At 36.1% G+C, this 24,081-nt stretch overlaps 1 protein-coding gene across 3 annotated transcripts in view; it reads left to right on the top strand.

The window, feature by feature from the left end:
• RIT2 (Ras like without CAAX 2) overlaps positions 1-22,534 on the top strand; it is a 315,277-nt gene extending 292,743 nt beyond the window's left edge. For all 3 annotated transcript variants that reach the window (XM_074340045.2, XM_088797974.1, XM_019739662.3), the window contains one exon: positions 22,008-22,534. In XM_074340045.2, the coding sequence (XP_074196146.1) occupies positions 22,008-22,235 (228 nt within the window). In that variant the 3' untranslated portion in view covers positions 22,236-22,534. The remainder of the gene's footprint in view (positions 1-22,007) is intronic.
• Positions 22,535-24,081: the final 1,547 nt, after the last annotated feature.

Here is a 24,081-nt window from a genome sequence, read left to right as displayed (position 1 = left end):
CAAGAATGGCATTACAATGAAACTGACATTTCTTTCTTTATATGTGATTATTGGTTGTTCAGGACTATAAGAAAGGAAAGACAATTCCAGCTAAGATAAGAGCAGGCACAGGAATAATGATGGGAAGACTAGTAAAGCGCATTCAAGAAAATCTGTGTTATTTAAAATCTACTATTTGGCGTGGGTTTAGCCAAAAGGCCGGGGCATTGTAGGACATAGTTTTGTAAAAGTAAACAGATGAAGGTGACTATTGAAGTCTATGGTTGGTGTCCAAATACCAATCCATGATAAAATTTGTACCATTCTGCTATGAAATAGAGAAAAAGGACTATGTAGGTGTTTCTTCACCTTTATCCCATATGAAATGCCATCTTTTGTTTTCATATTAGTTCTTCCTCTTCATTTGATGTTTTGCTTTGAAAATGAACTTTTATAAAATAAACTGATGGCAGTAAGTTGAGTCTTTCCTTTCCCCCCTTCCTTCCTACCTTCCTTCCTTTTTTCTTTTAACATCTGTGCTTGGATGAGAATACTGTATAGAGCAGCCTTAACTCAGAGATGTAAGTGAAATCTATTTTGCTCTTTAAAGTCTCCACCCATTGTGACTGGCACGGGAAAGGATGAAATTTAAAATTGCCAGTTAACAATATATCCATTCCGTCCAAAAAAATATCTATCTGGTCCTTTGGTTTTTTACTTAGTTCCTGCTTAAGGCTATTCCATTTCAGGTAAATATTTAACCAAGTCTAGGTGTTATTGTCTGTCACAATCTGATTCTGAGTTCTATCTTCAAGAGCTTAGGCTGAGGTTTCACAGATCTAGAATGAGAGTCATGCCAAAGGAAGGGGATGCTAATTATTCACCTTGTTCAGCCCCCTCCCTCCCTCCCTGTTCCATCAATTTTCTATAGTTCCATCAAACTATTAAAAATGAATATGTCTCGGTAGTAAGGGAGGGAGAAATGGAGAAGGGATTGGTATCTGCTTCTCTCTGAATAGAAAGCTCTGCTTCTAGATCACTGTGATTTCTCTGCTGGCTATGGATACTAGTGACCACCCTGTAGGCCAGTCTTTACATCGACAATGGCCTGAGCTATCTGTGCTAGATTAGCTTGTCTTTCAATGCCCAAATAGTCTAAAAGAATTCTACCAGTGGAGATACAAGTTACACTTCTGTCCTTTTCCCATCCACTGATCTCTGCGTATCTCCCAAACACCAATCCTTGAATTTCTGGACAGTCTCTGAGTGACCAACTAATAACTGCAATTTCTTTCCAAACCTGGTATAGAACACAGGAAAGCCTATAGATTTCAGCCATGACTGCCTTGTATCTATATTGGATCTTGACTGCTTTGGAAATCAATATTGGTATTCTCCCAATGCACTAATGTCACCCCACCCTTTCCCTAGTCCAGTGGATCTGAGCATGACAGTATATTCCATAGTTCAGAAAACATCCAATCTCCATCTAGAAAATGGGATACCATTCTTATAAATACAATCACGTTTTATAAGCAATCACAGATAGAGTGGCCTCCTATGTTACATGAGATGGATAGGAGAAGAAATAGTGTCCTGCTTACCAATTTCTGGTGTGCCCAATTTTTGTTTGTTTGTTTTTAGCCGACTTTTAAGTATTTTTCAAGGCAAATAATACCTATCTAGTCCTTCAAATTTGACGCAAAATATGAATATCTAACACCAGGAATCAGGCTCCTATTGAACTAGGCCATGTAAAATTTATCTTTGCTTGCATCTGTGGGTTCTTTCCAAAGCAATTCCTGCAGTTATTGTTTACCTCATAAAGGTGTAATGCTTTACATCACTGTATGTTTGCTGAAATAAAACCTTGACAACCATATTAGTCGGGACCCATTCCATTCTTACAGAACTCTACATATTCTAGTTTCAACAATAAAACAAAAAACAGAAAAAATAATATGTTAGCTCATATAACTGGGAAAACTAATTCATTTGGCTTTAGGCATAACTAGATTCAGAGTCACTAACAATATCATCATAATCTCTCTGTCTTTGTTTTTCTGATATTTCTATTGATTTTATCTTTAGATAGGCACTTATACTTCACAAACTTAGCTACTTCTATGAAGAAACATACTGTTTCCGAATAGTGCCAGCAAAATTCCTAGGAAAGGGTCTCATTAGCTTTGTCTAGGTCATACGTATTCCGTGTTTTCGGCAACAGGGAATCAGTCAATAGTATTAGAGGAGCAATAAAATCAGATCTGAGTTAAAATTTTACTTTACTGCCTTCCACAATTTCACTTATTCATCCCTTTTTGTCCTTTAATTAAAGTGGGCTTTGGAAGCCATTCATAGAAACCTGCTTTCCTCTGGTAACTAATTAGGCTAACCTCCACTGAACTCTAAGTCATCATGTTTGTGCAAAGAGCTTCTGAAGAGTTATCATTTCACCTGTACCCAGGATGAGGTATCCATGGAAACCTTGAACTTCTAATGACTGGTGGTTGGCAGGCTCAGGCACCTAGGGGGCAATTTATTGCTAGGCTGCATTGAGACCAGCACTTGGGCCTGCTATCCTGATTTAGATAAGTTTACTCATGGTAACGCCACACCAAACTTTATCTTGCGCTGATACCAGTATCATTCTGACAAACTCATTCAGAAAGGTAAGTTTACAAACTGAACTAGAGCAGTGAGCATGAGGAGCAAAAACCTCCTATTAGGAAAGTCGAGGACATGGAAAATCACAGCATTTTTTTTTAACCCTTACGTGGATATATACACACACACACTATATACTATTAGGTTGCTGCAAAAGTAATTGTGGTTTAAAAGGTTGAAAATAAATGCAAAAACCACAATTACTTTTGCACCAATTTGATATATCATATATACATTATACAATACATAAATTATATCTACCTATCTATCTATATCTATCTATCCATCTATCTATAAAATATATGTGCCTAAACATTTGTGTGTATATATACAGATACATAAAAAGAAAAGTCTTTTCCTTTAGGCCAGGGCTGGAGATCACTGATTTCGACACACTTTGTTCTTTCAGCCTCCTTGTTCTCCCTAGACCTCGTGTTTCACTTTTGTCCTCTCGGTATGTGAGGGCTGACCTTAGCAGAGAGTCGGCTGTCATAAATATGGCAGGTCATCTATCAATTCCTCCCCAGGCTGTCAGAATTCCTTTTAATCTCACTTGTAATTTTCCAGGGGAGGTTTACAAAAGCCACAAACAGAATTTTAATGTTGTAAAATACCTATGGAGACAGTAAATATTTCCTTTTTCATGAGGACAGTCCGTATGTCAACTTGTCTCAGAGAAGATGAAGACATTTTTCAAGTTAAAGCTTATTGTATCTAAATTTTCCATGAACTGGGTCATTTGCATTATTCTTCAGAAATAATATGCTTCACTTCTAGTTACAGGTAAGGCCTACATTTCTTGTTAAGGAATGCATGATTCTTGAAAGATTTTTTTTCTCCTGACATGAACAAAATATTAATTGCTTTCATAATTGTAAAATATTCATCCCACTAAGTTGCAAATACATTCATTATGCATTCCAAACATTAGATCCAGAAACTAATGGCAAAATTAATGGATATCCCAAGTCCCCATGGAGAAGAAAATATAGGCTCGGGGAAGCTTACTAATGAAGAATACACTGAATGCCCCTAAATATTGAGGCAATAATGACTTTTCAAGATAGCTAGAAAAATGGAATCTCAAATTTCTCAGATCATCTAGCAAGTAAACACTATAAACTAAATAAGGCTGCATCACAAATTAGCATGGTAAGTGAGCTTTGGTTTTAATTATTTATGCTAATACTTCATAGCTTTCTCAGAGATGGCACACACTTAGCAAAACAGGAGGGGTTAGTAGAAAGTCTTCCCATAGCAATCTCTTATACAAGTCTGTAGATGAGGGTAATGCCTTAGTGATGCTGTGACTGGATTTGTGAATCCGATTCATTCAACAAATATTTATCAAATCCTTGCTAAGGTTCTGAGAACACAAACTCAGTATGATAGTCGCTACCCTCAAGAAGTGCTGTTTATGAGGAGAAAAGAACATCTAGCCCATAAGATACCTGGGATTATGTACAGGGTGGAGGTGAAGATATTGCTTCACTTCAAAGACAGTGGGGGTTAAACTTTTAAGCTATGTGATGCATTTCTGGTAAGTATATCTAGGTAGAGGGAATGATACATTCATGAAAACGTGAGTAGTTTGAAATGGCTGGAGTGCAGAATATGGAGGGTGTGGGGTGGTTGGCAATTGGATGAGTGTTGGCAATTGGATGAGAGTTCACAATACTCCTGGAAATGAGTCATGAAAAGAGATTGATTCAAAAACAAAGTGTGGACAGGCATGATAGAGAAAGACTAAATAAATAAATAAATAAATAACAATGAGTTTGAGAAATCACTGAAAACTGGGGATAGAAGTAACCTCAGATATCACCTACTGCTCTCTCTTAATTTTTAGATAAAAACACTGGCATCCAAATCAGTATGGTCACCATGCTGTCTTGAAGAGCATGAACCTAGCTTACCTCCTTTGAAACTCATGTGTTAAATGTCATTTCTAAATTCATTTCTAAAATGAAACTCATGTGTTAAAGTCATTTCTAAATTCCATTGGTTTCCTCTTCCCTGGAGCATTATTTGTTTGATCCAGATCACCTTCCTCTGTCTCTGCCCATTTTGGGTGACCCACCTTAGACACACAAAAAGCAGGTATATTATGGGACTCACCGTTGTAATGTTCACCTAGACTAGTCTAGTTTAGTAAATATGTATTGAAGCTCTACTATGTACAAATACAGTGTGTTGTTTAACTTAAGATGAACAAAAACATTGTAAATGTCCATAAGAGGCTACGTGCTAGACAAAATGTATTTGGAGTAAATCATTGAAGATTTCCTAGGGCGCAGACAGTGTTAATAACATTGCCAAGGGTATATTTCAGCCTTCTCTATTTTTACTTGTGTATTTAACAAAGAGATTAAAATGCAGTGGCCCAATGATTGGCCTTTATCCTACCAGAGGGAGTAACAAAGATAGTTAAAAAATAATGTCTGGTATAATTATGCATCCTTTGTGGTTAGAAAAGTAATGACATTATAACCAACTGTTCATGGTTGTTGCTGCTATTTATCTGTTTTAGAGATACTTTTTTTTTTTTTTTTTTTTTTTTGTCACACATTAGTCTATCAGAACAAAGCAAAACAAAACTATCTACTCACATTTCTTCTCTCTCAGTCTTTTTTTTTTTCTTTCCAGTTTAAGATTCTTTAGGATCAAGACTATCTTCTGTAAATAAGAGAGCACCAGTTTCCAAATGCAGTCAGGGGTAAAGTCATAAGAGGAAGACATCATCTATATTTTCTAATATTAAAAGAATTGTCATATGAAAAGAAATGGAAGGGGGGATTATTCTGAATGTCTTTATAAGGACAGGATAAGGACAACAGAGAGAAATCTAGGGAGAACCTCTTCTTACTATTATCGACTTTCACCCAGTGAGAGCTACACATTATGGCCTTGAATTCTCTCATATGTGAATCAAATCATCATTGCAAGTGTCCACAGAAAAGTTTGTATGACCCATCTCACAGGAATATTTTAGAAGCAATGATGTCTTAGTGTCTATCATTCCATGATTTCATGGTTTACTTATCTACTCAGCATGACTTGCACTTAGACAAATCAAAACTGGTTAAGGAAATTGGGAATGTAGCTGAATTAGATGCCACTGTGAAAGACTGATCTCAAAAGCGAATTTAGGTTGCTTTGATCATTGCATGTTATGACAAGGGAACAAACTAACAAAAATTGACCCCCTAAGGTAAAGGTTGCATTAATTGGGAGGAGCCAAGGAGATTATAAATAGTTAGTTGTCTGTTAGCTTCAGGTAAGACCGGAGTCAGGTTTTCAAGTCAATTTGATGGTTATGTTAGGTGAAGGAGACACAGATGAAAGGAATACTGTGTGCTCCTGAAACTTACCCTTGGTACAGAGTAAGAAAAGCATTAGTTGTAATAGAAGACGGAGTGATCAAAAATCAACTACATAGGGATTTAAAAAGAGGGAAAATTATTCCCAGTGGGAGGAGGGTCAACAAACACTTCATGAAGTAGAATCAGTATCATTTTAGAAAAGCCTAAGTAATTAGTAGAATATTGAAGATATAAAGAAGGACAAGATGGGCCAAAAGAAAAGGTAAAGGAATAAAATGGGATAATGGGGAATTTTAGGACTTCTGGTCAGGATGGCAGAGTAAGTAAACTCTGTGCTCACCTCCTCCCACTCAAAATGGATTAAAGATTTAAATGTAAGACCTGAAACCATAAAACTCCTAGATGAAAACATAGGCAGTAAACTCTTTGACATCACTCTAGTAATATATTTTGAACACGTCTCCTCAGGGAAGGGAAACAAAATAAAAATAAACAAACAGTATTAAATGAAACTAAAGAATGTTTGCACAGAGAAGGAAACCATCAATAAATGGAAACCTACAGAATGGGAGAACATATTTGCCAATGATGCATCTGATAAGGGGCTAATATAGAAAATATATAAGGCATTCATATAATTTAATAACGAAAAAACAATCAGATTAAATGTGGTCAGAAGACCTAAATAGACATTTCTCCCAAGAGGACAGACAGATGACCAACAGACATTTGAAAAAATGCTCAGCATCATTTAACATAAAGGAAATGCAAATTAAACTCACAATGAGTTATCACCTCACACCTGTCAGAATGGCTATCATCAATAAATCAATAAACAGCAAGTGTTGGAGAAGATATGGAGAAAAGGGAACCCTCATGTGCTATTGGAAAGATTGTAAATTAGTGCAGACATTGTGGAAAACAGTGTGAAGTTTCCTCAAAAAAAAAAAAAAAAAAAAAGTGGAACTATCCATAGAACTATCCAATGGCCCAGCAATTCCACTTCTGAGTATTTATCCGAAGAAATTCAAAACACAAATTCAAAAAGATACATGCACCCCTATGTTCACTGTAGTGTTATTTACAATAGCCAGGATATGCAACCCACATGTCCATTGATAGATGAATAGATAAAGAAGATCTGATACATATACACCAAAGAATATTACTCAGCCAAAAAAAAAAAAAAATCTTGCCATTTGTGAGAACATGGATGGACCTAGACGGTATTATGTTAAGTGAAATAAGTCAGACAGACAGAGAAAGACAAGTATCATATAATTTCACTTACATGTACACTCTGAAAAAACAAACAAACAAACAAACAAACAAACAAACAAAACAGAAAAACTCATACATAGAACAGATTGATGGGATGCGCTTGGTTAAAAAGGTGAACCGATTCAGAAGTACAAATTGCCAGTTACAAAACAGTCATGGGAACATGAAGTACAGCATAGAGAATACAGTCAACAATATTATATGGTGTCAGATGGGTACTAGAATTATCGAGGTGATCACTTCATAAGTTATATAAATGTCTAATCACTGTCATATACTTGAAACTAATATAATATTGTTTGTAAATTATAATTGAAATTAAAAAAAATTAAAACAGTAAAGTAGATTATACTAGTACCATTTGTGACAACATGGATGGATCTTGAGATTATTATGCTAAGCAAAATAGGTCAGACAGAAAAAGTCAAGAACCGTATCACTTCATTCATGTGGGATATAAAACTGAAAGCAACAAAGGAATAAGACAAACAAATAAAGAAACAAAAACTCATAGACACAGACAATAGTTCAGTGGTTACCAGAGGGTCAGAGAAAAGGGGAGATAATAAAAGAGGGGAAAGGGGGTCAATTATATGGTGATGGAAGGAGAACTGACTCTGGGTGGTGAACATACAATGTGATATATAGATTATGTATTACAGAATAGTACACTTGAAACCTGTGTAATTTTACTAACAATTGTCACCCCAATAAATTTTAATTAAAAAATAAAATGCTAAAAAAATAAATATGTAAATAAACAAAATAAAATCAGACTTATTCCTTTGGAGGAAAAAATTATAGTAGTTTTAGACCTGCCACTATATCATGATATTGAATGTGTTAATAAAGTATTACATACAGAGGGTGTCAAAAAAATGTATATACATTTTAAGAAAGGAAAAAACTGTATTAAAATTGTAATACTCAATAAATACTGATAACAAAAGTTGAATACAAATCATATGTATACATTTTTTGGCACCCCCAGTATATTATTCAAAACATAAAATAAAAATAAAATCGAGTAATGGAAAAAAATAAGAAATTTAAAAAGCTATGCAGGATAAAGGTGAATGAACAGGGAAACTGAAACAGATTTCAGGGCTTTCCACAGAATGGGGAAAGAGGCAACTCCACCCCACATTGATTATACATAACTGTAGTTGTTTCTGCAAAAATAAAAAATAAAATGTAGTTTTAGGAAAATGCTTTCCTGATACATTCAATAAAATTTGCCCAAAGGAGGATTCAACCATTCTAAGGATAGATATGGTAATGGAGTCACTGTTTCGGAATAACTCAGATACTGGAAGCTCCCCACTCCTGGTGACCTTTGTAAAGACAAGAACCAAAGATGTCACTCAGGAGAACTGCATGATTAGTGGCGGCAAAGCCAGTCATATGTATTAAGTGAATAAACAAAGCAAAAAGTCCAAATTATAGTAGTTACTATGTAATTAGCATGAGGTTTTCTGTTTATTACCTAACGTATATCACTTATTAACCCCATTTTAGATGAGGACATGAAGTATTAGAAAGACTAAGTAGCTTAGTTAAGGTCACTCAACTAGTAAGTGGCAGAGATGGGATCAGAACTCAGGCCATTTGCTTTCAGAAACCACGCTGTTAAATAGGACAGTTTTCTCCCTGTATTTTAGTGAGACCTGCTGCTGACTAAGCACTCTGTGTTCTCGGCTGCTTCTGGGGAGGATAGAGCACACATAATGTCCATGAGCTGACAAGTCACAGCAGCAATAGTGTTGTTTGCCATGTGCTCTGACATGACTGGAGTCTGGAAGAGAAAACAGGTGTCACCGATTCGGAGATGCAGTCTCAGGCCGCTGATTCCTAATAGACCTGTCAAGATTACCTTCATTGCTCTGGCATGCTGTGTGCCCAGCCATGGAGGCAGGTCATATTGTCCACCTGAGGAGGAAGGAGTTTCTAAGGCCACAGAGAGGTTCCCTGTAACCGTTAAAAGCTGTCATCTGTGCAGCTACTGGAATCTATATATTGTACCGGTATCTCCCAAAACCAAAGGGATGGGAACTTGCCCAATGTATGGGAATATACATTCCATGATAAAAGAAATGTAAAGAACATAAATTTTAAAAGCATATGTTTGAATTTAATAAAGTGAAAGCCCCAGAGCCAGATGTTCTGAGTCCTCAGCTGCTCGCTGACTAAACAGGGACAAATGGCAGCAGCCTCTAATCCCCATCTTCCCCACATCCACGTGAGCCTGACTGCTTGAGGAACTCTCCTCTCTAACCTTTCCCTGTGGTGTTCACAGAATTCACTCATCTGATGCACTATCTTCAGCCCCGGGGTCTTTGGGTTCTAGACGAAGAGGCATATACGGTAATAAAAAGAGTCCTGGATTTTAATGCCGACTCCAACATTGAAGAAATATACTCTCTCAGAAATCTAGGTATTCCCAAACTGTTTTAGTTTATTTCATTTATATAAAAAGGAATTTGGAATGTAGGGCACCTCCGGACAAGTTCAGCTCTAAAATTCAAATTCCCTTTCAGGTAAATTTAAGAACCTTTGACAGAAAGGGTCACTTCACAGAGGGATGTGTAATAAACGTGTACCTGCAGAAACTAGTAATTGACAGAGATACGTGATGAATAGGTGGCTTGAAGGTAACCCCACCGCAACCCTCAATTCTTTTGTTTTGAGGATATCCCATACCCTTTCATTTTAGTCGTAGCCCAACTGATGGCTTTGATTCTTTTAAGCGTCCAGTGCTTCATTAGTAATTATTATTAAGTACATATTTATTAAGTAAATTCTGTGTGCTAGAAGGTTGCTGGCCACATGACTACATAATTACAGTAATCTGCACAATGAAGGAGGAAATTGAGGTTTGAGAGGCAGAGTTACTTATCCAGAGTAAGAAGTAAACCTGACTTCATCTAGCACGAATAGCTGTAGGAATAACATCACTATTGTTTGAGCCCTTATTATGTGGCACCCACTGTGGTATAATGATGGGGAATCACAGAAACATCTTAAATTGGAGAGCTACATATTTGCCTTCAGGTACGGAAATGTCCCTCTGGCTATATGGTGTGAAGGATAGATGTGGGGGAGTCAAATCTGGTGGGAAAATTGTTTAGTGGATAAATAAACAAGACCCTGAATTAAGGCAATAGCCATACAAATGCAGTGGGAGGCTGCCAGCATACAAGAATAAAAGGGATAGAAATACAATACCTTGCTTAACAATTTGATTTAGGGATGTAGGAGATAGAGGGATCTAAACAGACTTCAAAGATTCTCACCTGGATTACTGGGAATATTGGTGTCATTAGCCAAGACATACCATTTGGGAGGAAATATAATTAATTTTATTACATTAATTTTGAAGTGCTTATGGAACATTCCAGAGGAATTCCCCCCAGCAGACAGTCATACATGTGATTCTGGACTTCAATTGGGAGATGAAGTTTGAAGACATCAATATGGCACTCATGAGGACAATAACAATGACTAAAGCTATGGATTTGAATAAGAATATATAAGGAGGAGATGTCATCAAATGAGAATAGAAACAAAGTCACCCACATGATCCATGGGCACGTAATTACCAGAGAAGTGAGTGAATAGTAGGATTTTCGGGACACTCAGACAAGATATTCCCAAAGAGTAATCAGAAAGAGGCTAGAAAAATCAGAAAAGAAGGAGGTCACCAACTCAAAGGTGAAGCATTTAAAGATGGGAGTAGTCAATTTGTCAAATGTTACAGATAGTGAAAAATCACTGGGAGCATCTACTGGGTTAGGCAGCAGAGGTATATTCATACCTTTGAAAACCATTGTTGGATAATGGGTGGGAAGGGGGGGCAGAATCCAGACTGTGAATGTTGATGGCAAATCAGGCGTGATTAAGACAAACGCGTTATGTTTTGAGATTGTGCATCCTTCACCTAACCACTTTCCTGCCTCAGCACAATTTTTCCTCTTCTTAACATTGTACAAATACTTCCCTGAATCATCTACATTTGATGGTGACTAGAAGGATAGATATAAGAAAGCAACTAGAATTGAACTCTTAAAATAGGTGACGTGTATATTTTTCCACGGAAACATAAAAGGGGCTATTAGACAGGAAGACTGAAAATACGGGACAGATGGGACAATGAATGGTGCAGGACTGAAGTAGATACGAAAGAGGACTCAGAGCCCTGATGGAAGTATTAGACTTGGCTCAATGAGTAACTTCTCTTCATCTGAGTCTGGGGAGAGTAAGACATCTAATGATACAGATATGCTTCTAGGTGTTAAAGTCATTCTTTTCGGATGTTTTGATTTCCTCGTCGGGGTGAAGTAAGAGGGCAAGAGCATCTGCTGAAAAGGGTAGTGTTAAAGACCTAAGAAGAGTAGTACAGATTTTAAAGAGTCATTACTAAATGAGTGATAGGAAAGGATGCTGGCTAACCTAAGTAAAATGATTGACAAGGGCATTAGTGGTTCTGCTATCGAAAACTCAATTTATAGTAATACCAATAAGCACAGGTTTATGCATTTTTCTTCTCAAAAAATACCCAGCTCCCTGTGTGTAAGACCAGAGAATAAGGGACACTGGTTCATTTTTGCCTTCTGTAGATCCCAGGATTAGAATTCACATCAAACCTATTTTGTTCAGGTTCATCCTTGCTTTCATGGCACACCGATACCTAATATAATCCAAAAGCATACACAGGTTGACCACGAGTCTGGAGGAACTCCATGTCTCTGGCTTTCTATTGGCTCTCATCAGGGTCATCTGCCACTATGATACCTGGACTCCACTCAAGAAAGCATCATAACCCAACCCTCTTTTTTTTCTTTTTCTTCTGCTTAGAGTTTCTGTAGTGTACATGCAGTTTTACACAGAGAATGTATGTAATAAGGTGTTTGTGACACTCAAAATTAATTTTACTGGGGATGACTTAAAACCTTCAGCAATTCCAGTGAGATTCTCGTTTCTGAGCTCTCTAGTTAATTAATGAAGAGTTTTTGCTGTAATAATTCATTGATTTCTCCTTGGTCACCTTTCTATATTTAGTTCACCCACACATTCAAAGAAGAGATAGAAAAGATACTTCCTGAGCATGGCTCATGTAAAAAACACTGAGGTGTTGTCGGGAATGCAATGTTCCTTGCCCTCATGGTCTTATATTCTACAGGGATCCAGGCATTATACAGTTACACATTTTATTACTCAATTATAATTGTTATGTGTTAAAAGTATAAGACATAGTTCCTTCTTTCTATTTTACCAATATAAATTTATTAATGCAATTAATTAACCATTGAAATATTTTTTATGCTTAAAGAGTAAAATTTTTGGCCATTTCAGAAACTTAATATTCACAATAACTAATTCCCCTAGGAGAACCATTCATTTAATGTACATCAAATACACACATTTATTTATTAGTGCAAATATATGAGGATGTCCTTAGGCATCCACATTCATATATGTATACTTATGCATATATATTTCATACACTAAGTTTATTGATTTATAATCTTAACAAGATATCTTAAAAGTGAGACCCTGAGGAGAAAAATTCAAAGAAAAAGCCAGATATTGCTGTTAGCAAAATATTTAGCATTAACCTTCTCTTTTTTCCTTTCATAGCAACTACTGGCTGCCATGGCAACCTTCCCCCCAGCATACCAGAGCTTCTTGGATGAAAAGCACAAGACCTTGGAGACTTCAAATGTCTCTTGTACAAAGCAGTCTAAACCCTTTACCCTAGAGCCATTACCATCCTGTACCTCAGAAAAACTGGCTCTGCCATTTAATTTATTATGTCCTGCCTTTCTGTCCATCCGATCAATATCTCTCCAGAATAGCAGGAGAGAGAGAAAACCTTTTACATTTCCGTGCACAGAGTAGGTACTCGAGAAATAGGCTTTATTTATTTATTTATTTGATTACACAATTGATGGGTACCAAATTCATATGGCGCTAAGTCAAATAGGCATTTAAGCGCATTCATTTCCTCTGATTGTGTTCTTCATTCACTCCTTCCTCCCTCATGCTCTGGTCTAAAGCACTTGGAATGCTGATGATCCACAGATGTGCCATTAGCCCTTCTGCCTTAGGCTTTTGTTAGTCCTTTTATCTGAGACTCCTTTCTGCTCCTGAACACCCAACCCCCTCCCACCAACCCAGGTAATTCTTAGCTGTCTTTCAGGTCTCCTATGAAGATCCCCTCCCTCAGGTAGCCAAGAACCACTAATAAGGGACGATGGTACTACTGCTAAACCTGCCAGGACACTCTGCTGTCATGGTAGTGATCACCGTGATCTAAAATTTCCTTTCTGTTTTCCTATTGTTCTAACTGACAATGAGTTCCTCTATTTACTGTAATCCCAGCTGTATTCCCATAGCCAGAGTTCCAGTGGTGTCACTCTACAAATATTGAGTTCCTACTAGGTGCCAGCCACTATGCTTGGGACCAGGTTCAGTGATAAACAAGGCAAAATTCCTACAGTAACAAAGCTTACACCGTCCTGGAGAAAAAGAGAAAATAAACACATGAACTAAGTAGTAAGATGATTTCAGAGAGTAATTAAGTGTCCCAAAAGAAATAAGGCAGAGTAACCGGATAGAATTATAGGCAATGTGCATGATATTTTTTAGAGAATAGCTAGGCAAGGTATCTCAGTGGAGGTATATTTAAGCTGGGACATGAATTATGACAAGAATACAACTAGGAAAAGTACTGAGGGGAGCACATTCCAGATAGAGGAAATAACATGTGCAAATACTTAGTCAAGAACATTGCACTGGGTGTATGTGGAACTATGTGGCTGGATGTAATGAGTGAGGGGAGGAGACTGGGTTGGGGAAGTGGAGAAAGATCATATCAGGCAGGGTTTGTAGGTCATAGTGGGAAGCAGAAAAAAAAAATCTAAGCAGGGCCAACATTTAGTCTAAAGGAGTTGAAAATTTCCTCTGATCTCTTCAAACATCAGAAAAAAGAAGTAACATTTATTAGGTGCATACAGTATGCCGGGAACTATGCTAAGTGCTTTGCATGTAATAGCTCATTGACTCCCATTAACAATCCTATGAGGTAAGGTTTCAAAGATGAGGAAATTAAAGCACAGAAGAAAGATTAAGCAACTCCCCAAGAGCCCATGGCTAAGAAATGGTATGGTCAGAATTTGGAATTAGTAATGATTCCAGAATCCATCCTCTCATCTATTATGGCAAGATTTTTCTCAAGTATCTTGCAGAAACCCATACTATGGCACAAGTAAATTTGGAACTAATACCCTGGCTTTTGGAATTGCAGTTTGATGGACTCATTATAATGGTCTCTGTGGTCACCACTGATTATGGGATGTCATCATCACCATCATTAAGATTAAATATTTAAGAAGCATCTGCCACCTGCAAAGTTTGTGGCTAAACATGATGAGGATACAAATGGATAGAATACAGTTTCAGCTGCCATTCAGTTTGTTTGGTAAGATGAAACAACTAAATTATAAGGCCCATGAACTTCCCTCATGGATGATACGTCGCAGAGCAAAGCAGAGGCCACCGAGATCACCAAGCCTGAGATGCTCTGTGAAGACTTGAGTCGGTCAGGAAGAGGTGCAGGAGAAGAAAAATGGAAGGGTTACTAGACAGGGGAAAAAAGCAAAATGGCAATATTTGTGCAGAGGAGTTGTAGGTCATGAGGTGTAAAAGGTATTCCATATTATAAAGAGACTCCAAGAAAAAAGGGCAACCAAAATGTCTTTGTTGACTTTTATCCTACCTTTCCCCAATCTCCACGCCCTTGCCAGTCTATAAAGGAAAATTTCAGGCACTGGAAAGTGGGCGGGAATCTGTTCTTGAAGACAAGGTGTGGAATGCTTTTCCTTGTCCTCACCAAGGAAAAGGGCAGAGGGATGCTTGCAGAGACAAAAGAAGGAGGCTCTGACAGAATGGCTCCTAAAAGTTAGAGGCACCTGCCAAGAAAACACTGACATCTCTTCTCCAGTTGAACCTAGCCTTAGGTCACAGATTTGTTTTCTGCCCATCTAGAAAAGAGAATTAGAGAAATATAGCAGGACAGAGGGAGCGTGCTGGGATGAAACACCCTGTAAGCCCAGTTTTGTCTGTCAAGAATGAGTTTCCTGTGTGTCAGTGACTAAAGCTGAGGGTGGGACACTCTTGTCAGTGCTTTCCTTTGATTTGGTTTTCCTTGCAAGGAGTTTGAGATGACATCTATGCACATATCTTTAAATTCTAAAAAAATAATAATAAGTAACTTGTAAATTAAATAAGTAAATAAATAACTCGGGTTAAATAAATCAAAAGCATTTCCATTGGAGCTGGTCAATGAAACTGGCAAAGTGACTCATATCGTTAAAACGAACTAGAAACGATTATGACTAAACAAAATGAAAACTGAGCAATCTAAGTTTGGGCAGCTTTTCCTTTATGTTAACACATAGGATGTTTTGGTCCCAAATTTCCCAAGAAACTATGATTTCTGTGACCTTGATGATGCGGGTTTTATAATGAAAATTAATAGCTCCATGGGTAAGAACGAAATGAAACACAGACATGGAAACATTACGAAATATAAAACAAATCCCCAAAAGTTTGCTCTGTACACTAAATGTTTAAACAGGGGGTTTAATTATGAAGATATTTTGCTTACAACGCTTCTCCTGGAAGAGCTAGACCCATCTTTTTGCCAATCATGCAAGGTTAGCAATTATAGCAGAGCAGGATCAGTTTCCCTTTGTCCTATTAAGAATTATATAGCTTCCTAGACAACCACCATTACCCCAAATACCTTTACAATAACTGAGTTTATTTTTACCAAGCTCAGGTAAAAGATAAAAAGGTGTAAACAGCAATGCAGTTCAGCAATTACGTCAGCGGATTATTGGGAATGGAGCTCTGTAATTGACCAGTATGCCTGTCGGTGCCCACTAGCAGCTGAGCCTGGACTAGGACAGGCTCTGCTTGCCATTGTTCCCCAATAGTCTCATTAACCCTCATGCAGCTGAGGCTGTGTTCTAATACCCCCTGTGGCAAATGGGAAATTGCATTTCAGGGAGTACCTGGCATATTACACAGTGATCTTCCTCAGTGAAGAAGGTCATATATATTAAAAAGATGGCTCCCCTGGGTTATTGAAATTTCCTATTACTTGTATGAAACATTTTTCTGTATTCCTTTTTTTTTCCCCCTCATAATGCTTTCTAAGGCTTCCAGGTGGCACATTTAATCACAGTCCCCTTCTTTGCCACTGAGGGACGTGGTGGCATAATTGTATATGCATTGATTGCTCCTTCCCCACCCTAAATAGTCTTTCCACAATGTTTATTTTTCCTAATGTTTCTGTACTTATTTAAATTTTTTTTCTACGTAAATGAAACATAAAATAGTCTATCCCATTGGTTTACCATTTAAGAACCATCTTATGTTGTAAAATCTCACATCAGAACAATCAATTACATATGTGGAATACTATCAAGGGAACTGGAAAGACTTCATGAGAAATAGCAAGAAGGACTGGAAACAATACTTGATGGAAGAAAGTAGAATTTGATTGTCATTTTACTTAAATATGTGTGTGACCTTGCACCCTTTGTTTAACCTTTCTGGGCTTGAAATACCTCATTTGGGAAATTGAAAAAAAAATTCCTTTCTAACACTGTACTTCTTTCTTAGCAGTTGCTGTATGATGTGGGTGAATATATATGATTTAAAATTTTTTTTTTAATTTAAAAGTTGGATAATAAGGTATAACATACCTTATTCTTTTAAGTTTTACACCATAATATAAAAGCTGTTACTTATTGTTATGTTATTCTGGTTCTGAACCAGTCAAAGCACCATTACTGGATTAAAATTATTCCCAATGATACTGTTGAAATATTTATGGCCTTCAAACTGATCATAATTACTAAGTATAAAGCCCAGAATCTAAAAAATTGTTTGCTGAGCTTATTTTTTTCTTAACATGTTTGGACTCAAGTTCTTCCACTGAATTTATAGTATATCTATTACAACATCAAAGGTAGGGATGGCCAATTTATGTTTTGCCAATACTAGTGTGAGATGCAATTTATTGAAACATGGGAATTTATTTTTAAAGTATGCTTTCATGTTTTTCTTAAAAAAATAAAATCTTTAGGTCACTGATCTAGTAAGAACTTTTGAAGGAAATATGGAAGCGATCAAATGGTTTACTAAGTTTCATTTCCATTTAGATTACATTATAATGCATGTGAAAATTACTGAATTATTAAGTTAAATAACATAAAATGTATGCTCTGATAATGAATCTAAGAATACATGCAATGACATTTCATGCTTTGAAATAGAGGGTTCATAATTTCCAAATTACTTACTCACTAGTAGCTACAGAGTTAAATATACTTTAACCAGCTACAAATAATATAATATATAGTTATGTCACCTATTAAAGGTGTTTGGCTATATACGATTTCAATAAGAACCTTTGCATGGAATTTGATTTCAAATTTAATTTCAGATGAGAGTTGATTGTTACATTGGACTTCTTTTAACTGAATTTTGATGTTTCCAATGAGTTATTTGTAATGGTTACCTTCTCATAATTAGGAAACGTTTTATAAAATATGTATCTTTGTATAGAGAGATTTTTCACATGTGTAAAAAATATTGCAAATTTAGTTAAAGTCTTAAATACCTTTTTATTTCAATTCTCCCCAAAGGGAAATTACCTTCCTGTTTTGGGAGAAATAATGTTCATACATCAAAAATAATCCAAAATAATAACTTAATGTCAGGGTGCTATTGAAGGCATCTTCACTTCCCCCACAGACTTGGAATGCCACCCTAATAATATATCAAGCTCCCATATGTATGTTGGTTTTTTTTCTAGGTCCTCTATTGCATTGTATTGGGCTATCTGTCTAGTCCTTAACTAATACCCCACTCCTCATTTGGGAAATATGCCTGAACTCTTATAGCTTTACAGAGAGCAGTAACAGGGTGAGTTTAATATCACTGTTCTTGTTCTCTCTGCCTCCTTCTTACTAAAATTCAAATATTCTTTTCCTATTTTTATTTTTTTTCTTCCCTATAACTTTTACTATCTCTGTATGACATTCTATGATTCAAAAGATATCAGGATCTGAATATATTTTTTATTGAAATTACACATCAATTTGGGATAATTTGTAATCTTTATAATATTGAACCTTCCCACAAAAAAACATAATACAAGTCCACAATGTAATCTGATTTCAGAAATCTAAAATAAAAAGTAAAAATTTTTCTTAATGTGTTTGCAAAATCTGACTCGATTCGATTCATTTTGTGATAAAACGTGATCTGATATCAACGGAGTCACTTAGAGACTGTATATAAATTCCGTGAATGTTGAAATATTTAGCTATGGAAATATTACTGTACTTGAGGATGAGATGATGTTCCAAATTCAAAGGAGGTGCCTTATATTATAGTGCCTGTGTTTAATTGAGTTTTTAATTTACATATCATATACAGAAAGTACACAAATTTTAATTATAAAATTTTATAAATTATCACAAAGTAAATCCATCTGAAACCACCCTACAGATCAAGAAAGATAATAAAAAGCATCCAGAAGACTCCCTTATGTTACCTCCAAAATACTATATTGACTCCTAACACTAAAGAATCATTTTGTGTGTTTAAATATTGTAAAATTGTAATTGTGTACGGTATTAAAATAACAATAGGAGAAACTGGGTGTGGGGTAGTATATGGGAACTATCTGTACTATCTTTCTCACATTTGTATAAATCTAAAACTATACTAAAATTAAAAGTTTATTAGAAATGTTCTAAGGCCTGATTTATTTCATGAAATACTATTATGTTTGTAAGATTTACCTAAGTTGTATACAATAGTGTTTATTCATTTACATTTAACAGTGTTCCATTATATTAATATACAACAAATTATTCATCAAATTCATTCACGGTAACATTTGAGTTGCTTTTAGGTTATTTTGCTATTACTGATAATGCTAATACGGACATTTTTGTTCATGTCTTTTGGTACATATATCCACTCACATTCATCAAAGAAGGCTTTTGGTCACAGAGACTTAATAATTGTGGAAAGGTCTTAATTACATGTTTAATTCCCTAAGGTATAGGATAATATAGATTTTATATTTCTTCCTGTATATGTTTTGATCAGTTTTCTTAGGAATGTGTCCTTCACCTAACTTGTCAGATGTATTGGCACAAACATAATGGTTCCTAATTATCTTTTTTTTATGTTTGTAGGAACTTTAGTAATGTCTACTTTGTCATTCTTGATAGTGTTTATTTGTACCCTCCCTCTTTTTTTTTTTTTTTTTTTTTTTACATTTAATTTGCCTTGCCTGGGCTCTATCAATTTAATATGTTTACAAAAAAACTCAGATTGGATTTAGTTTCTCTACTGCATGATTGTTTCCATTTTATTTATTTCTGTCTTTATCTTTAAATTTTCCTATTTTCTACTTTCTTTGGGTTTCATTTGCTGGGCTTTTTTATTTTTATTTTTGGTAACTTTTTGATGTTGATACTTTGATCATTAACTTTGAGTGTTTCCACTTTTCTCAAACATGCATATAATACTATAAATATCATTCTACACAAATCTTGAGGTATCTCACAAGTTGTAATATGTTGCATTTTCATTATCAGTCAGTTCCAAATATTTTCCAATTTTCATGTAATATCTTTTTTGATGTATTAACTATTTAAAAGTTTATTTTTCCAAAATATTTGGGGGTTTCCTAGTTATTTTCTTTTTAAAACTAATTTCTAGCTTATTTCCGTTTGTGTGGGGATGTGCTGTGACTTAAATTCTTTGCAACGTTTTAAGACACCAGTTTCTGTAAGTGCTCTTGGTTCACTAGAACAGAATGCAAATTTTTCAGTTGTTGGATACAGCATCTTATACGTGTAAATTAGATCAACTGTGTTGTTTTGTTCAAATTTTCTCTATCCTCCCTGACTTTTTGTCTACTATTGTTTCAACTGCTGAGGAAGATGTGTTAAAATCTCTCACTGTAATTTTGGATTTAAGTTCTGTCAACTTTTCTTTCTTATAAACTGAGGCTATGATTTTTAGTAAATACAAATTTATAAGTATATTCATTATTATAAAATATCTCCCTTTAACTTTATATCCCTTTAACTCTAGTAATTTTTTTAACTTACTCTACTTTGATATTCTGTCAGTATAATAGATAACTTTGCATAAATTTCCATTCCATTTTCACTCTTTCTATATCCTTACATATAAGGTATTTCAACTACACGTGATTTTTTTAAAAAATCTGGTCTGACAATCTGTCTCTTTAAATTGGAAAGTGTACTGTATTTACATATAATTGATTTTGGTAGATTCTATTATTTCTTTACAATTTTTTGTTTTTTCTCCATTCTTGCCCTTCTTCATTATTATTTGAGGGTATAGCTTGCTTCATTGATTCTAGGTGTCTTTTGACTACTGGGATGTGGGTAAAATTGTCTCTACCCCTTGCCCACCTGTTCTGTATCATGGGACCATCATGTCCCACCCACAGTCACTCACGTTCCAGACCCATGGAGTTTCCAGTTCACTATAGACTTCCATTTGTCAGAAAAAGTGAACACACAAATATATAAACATCTGGGTAATTTTAAGGAAGTAATAGGCCAGTAAAGTCAAAAAGGCAGTCAGAACATATTGAGTAAAAGTAGTGCCAATAATCTAATAGAGAATAACAGGAATGCTAAATTTTGAGCAGGATTATTATCACCTGGTTACAGTGACGTATAATCCACTGTTCAAATATTTGTAAATCATTTATGTTTATATCTTAATTAATACTTATTAAACCCAGGTATTTTTACTAGTCATCTTTTTTAATTCCTGTAATGGTGATGTAGGCACCAGGCACTGTGGTAGACACTAAAGGGATGACAAAGGAGGCATAGTCTCTGACTTCAGTCAGTTTATCGTCTGTAGAGGAACTACTGCAATACATGAACCAAAACACACTTAAGTGCCAACAAAACAAAACAAAACAAAACAAAACAAAACAAAACACACACACACACACAAACACACACACAAACCCTCAAAAACTCTAAGACTCTTCTGAAGAGCTCTACTAGAGAAAAGCTTGTTTGTCATAATGGTGGTATTTTGCTTTTTGTTTTTTTTAGAAGGTTGTCTTTCAAGTTTCATGACAACTTCATTCTGATTTATTCTTCACTGAAAGTTCTGGACTATATAGCAACAAATAGTTATAGAGCTTTAAATATGTGCTCAGCATGTCCAATGCCCCTTGTATGGATGATCCCATTTAACGCTAACGGAGACTTTAAGGAAGGTATTTTTATCATCTTATGTTACAGATGAGAAAACTAAGGCCAAAAGGTTAAGAAATTTACCAAGTTTGCAAAGCTATAAAGTAGGATATCAGGTATTGGAAACCAAGCAGCTTTAATTGAAAGCCATGTTTTTAATCACTATGCTCTCGAGAGTTGATTTCCAGTTCCACTTTTAATAAGTTCTAACTAGTTGCTCTTTCAGAAATTCTGATTTCTCATTTGCTCTTCAGGTTCAGAAATTCTAGAAATCTTCCCTTAAAACACAGTCTCCCATTTTTTTTTTTTTTTTTTTTCGTGTAATAGGCCCACAGCCCTGGTAGAAAACATGCTTTTTGATCTGAGCATCGCTTTCTTCTTCTCTTTTTAATATCATTTATTTTTCCCTTAGGTCTCTACAGAAGAAGGCTTGAGTCTGGCCCAAGAATACAACTGTGCTTTTTTTGAGACCTCTGCGGCCCTCAGGTTCTGCATTGATGATGCCTATCATGGTTTAGTGAGGGAAATCCGCAAGAAGGAGTCCATGCCATCCTTGATGGAAAAGAAACTGAAGAGAAAAGAGAGCCTGTGGAAGAAGTTAAAAGGCTCACTGAAGAAGAAGAGAGAAAACATGACATGATAGCTTTACTTCTTAACTCCCTTTCTCTCTCTCTCTGCATTTTATCAGTTGGACGATTCCAAATGTTGCATTCTGCTTCAATTCACCTCTCTCTCTCTCTCTCTCCCCTTCCCTCCTTCCCTCCCTCCCTCCCTCCCTCTCTCTCTATATCTGCCTGTAGGTAAAAGCAAGATCTGCATAACTGTACTCTTGAGATAGTTTTGTTTTGCCCCTAACAGTTGGATGGATTTTGTCAATCAGCCGGATATGCTGTTTAGTTTTTACAATATATGACTAAATAAAATTGACATTCCATTGGACTTATTTCCCTTTAAAGAGTCCAGCTTCATTTGCTATGCTGTCTGGATATAGAGAAATATTCAAAATTGCAGACAGAATGCTAAAAGGCTCAGGGGATCTGCCTTTGCCTGATAAGACTCTGGTTGTTTGCATTTCAGGAATCTCAGTAAATAATGAGGAAGCTCAGGAAACAATTCAGAGCAGGAATCTGCCCCTGGTTTTTCCTTAAATGTGGAAGTTTTGGTGTTTTTTCTTGAATATTCCACAGAGGACCCTTATAGGAATTATTAATAATAGGAACTGGCAGTGGGTCATTGGAGGGCTGAACTAAAATATTCCCATATGTACAGTGCTCTGCCCCAGTAGGCTTTGGCAAAATTATCACAGTGAAGTCCCTGGGCTGAGGCAAAGGGGTATTTACTGTCTTTGCAGCAGGAGGAGAGAGGCTGCCGTGAATTCGGTGGTCCACATACTCAGAAAAGGACACCCTGCTCCTTCTCAGTGAAGAGTCCCTCTTAGGATGGCTTCACCTACAGTGGGACCATCTGAAGAACAAGAGGCTTGTTGACTCCGGAGACCCTAAATTCTTATGTAGCCAGGATGTCCTATCACCTCCTACTCAAACCATGAAACAAATACTGTGTTTTCCCCAAAATAAGACCTACCCCGAAAATAAGCCCCAGTTAAGATCGTCACCCAGACGGACGCATTTAGTACGTTATAACGATGTTCCAGAAGAAAATGACATGACTGTATTTGAATAAATGTAGATTGTTGTACATGAAAAAATAAGACATCCCCTGAAAATATGCCCTAATGAGTCTTTTGGAGCCAAAACTAATATAAGACCCTGTCTTATTTTCAGGAAAACATGGTACTACTAGCCAGAGGGCCTTTTTTTCTCATTTGTTTTACAATGGATCAACACATAAATTAAAATTGTCCATCAACTCATTTATCCCATTGTGTGAACTGGTTTACTCTAACTCAGTCTCAGAAACCACCCCACCTGAGAAAACAATTCTGAGTGCTTAATAGACAAGTATTAAATCGAAAGCCATGAACAGTAGATCACTAAGCCTGAGAAGGAATCCATCACACTAATATTCATAGGTTAGGGGCCATTTTTAATCATACATTAGAGAAAAGGAAGGATAAAGAGCATAGTTATCATTGAATATGCAAGCACTTAGTTTTCTTTCATTCACAAGGGCCTTGGCCATTGCTAATCTCTGAGAATGCAGAAACGAATCAAGGTACCCTAACACCTAACTAGAAGACTCACTTAGCTGAACAGTGGGATCATAAAATCTTAGATGAGAAGACACATGTGACAGAGTAACACAGATACAACTGGAAAGAATTTAGAGATTATAAATTTTCAACTGGTGGACTGAAATTTCAGCTTTTCAAAATATTGTATCCGTGGGTTCTTTTACTACTTGGAGCCAGAACCTTACTCAAACCCACAAAGACATCACTGTTCTTGCTCCTAGACCCTGGGATCAAGACATCCATCATGTAATCGTCATTTGTTAGAATCTGCTGCCATGCTGTCCCTTGGAGG

The sequence above is a fragment of the Rhinolophus sinicus genome, chromosome 4 (assembly GCF_057876585.1).
Source record: "Rhinolophus sinicus isolate RSI-liver-muscle chromosome 4, RSI-T2T, whole genome shotgun sequence".
NCBI classification, from domain to species: domain Eukaryota; kingdom Metazoa; phylum Chordata; class Mammalia; order Chiroptera; family Rhinolophidae; genus Rhinolophus; species Rhinolophus sinicus.
This window is presented reverse-complemented; position numbering and strand designations above follow the sequence as displayed.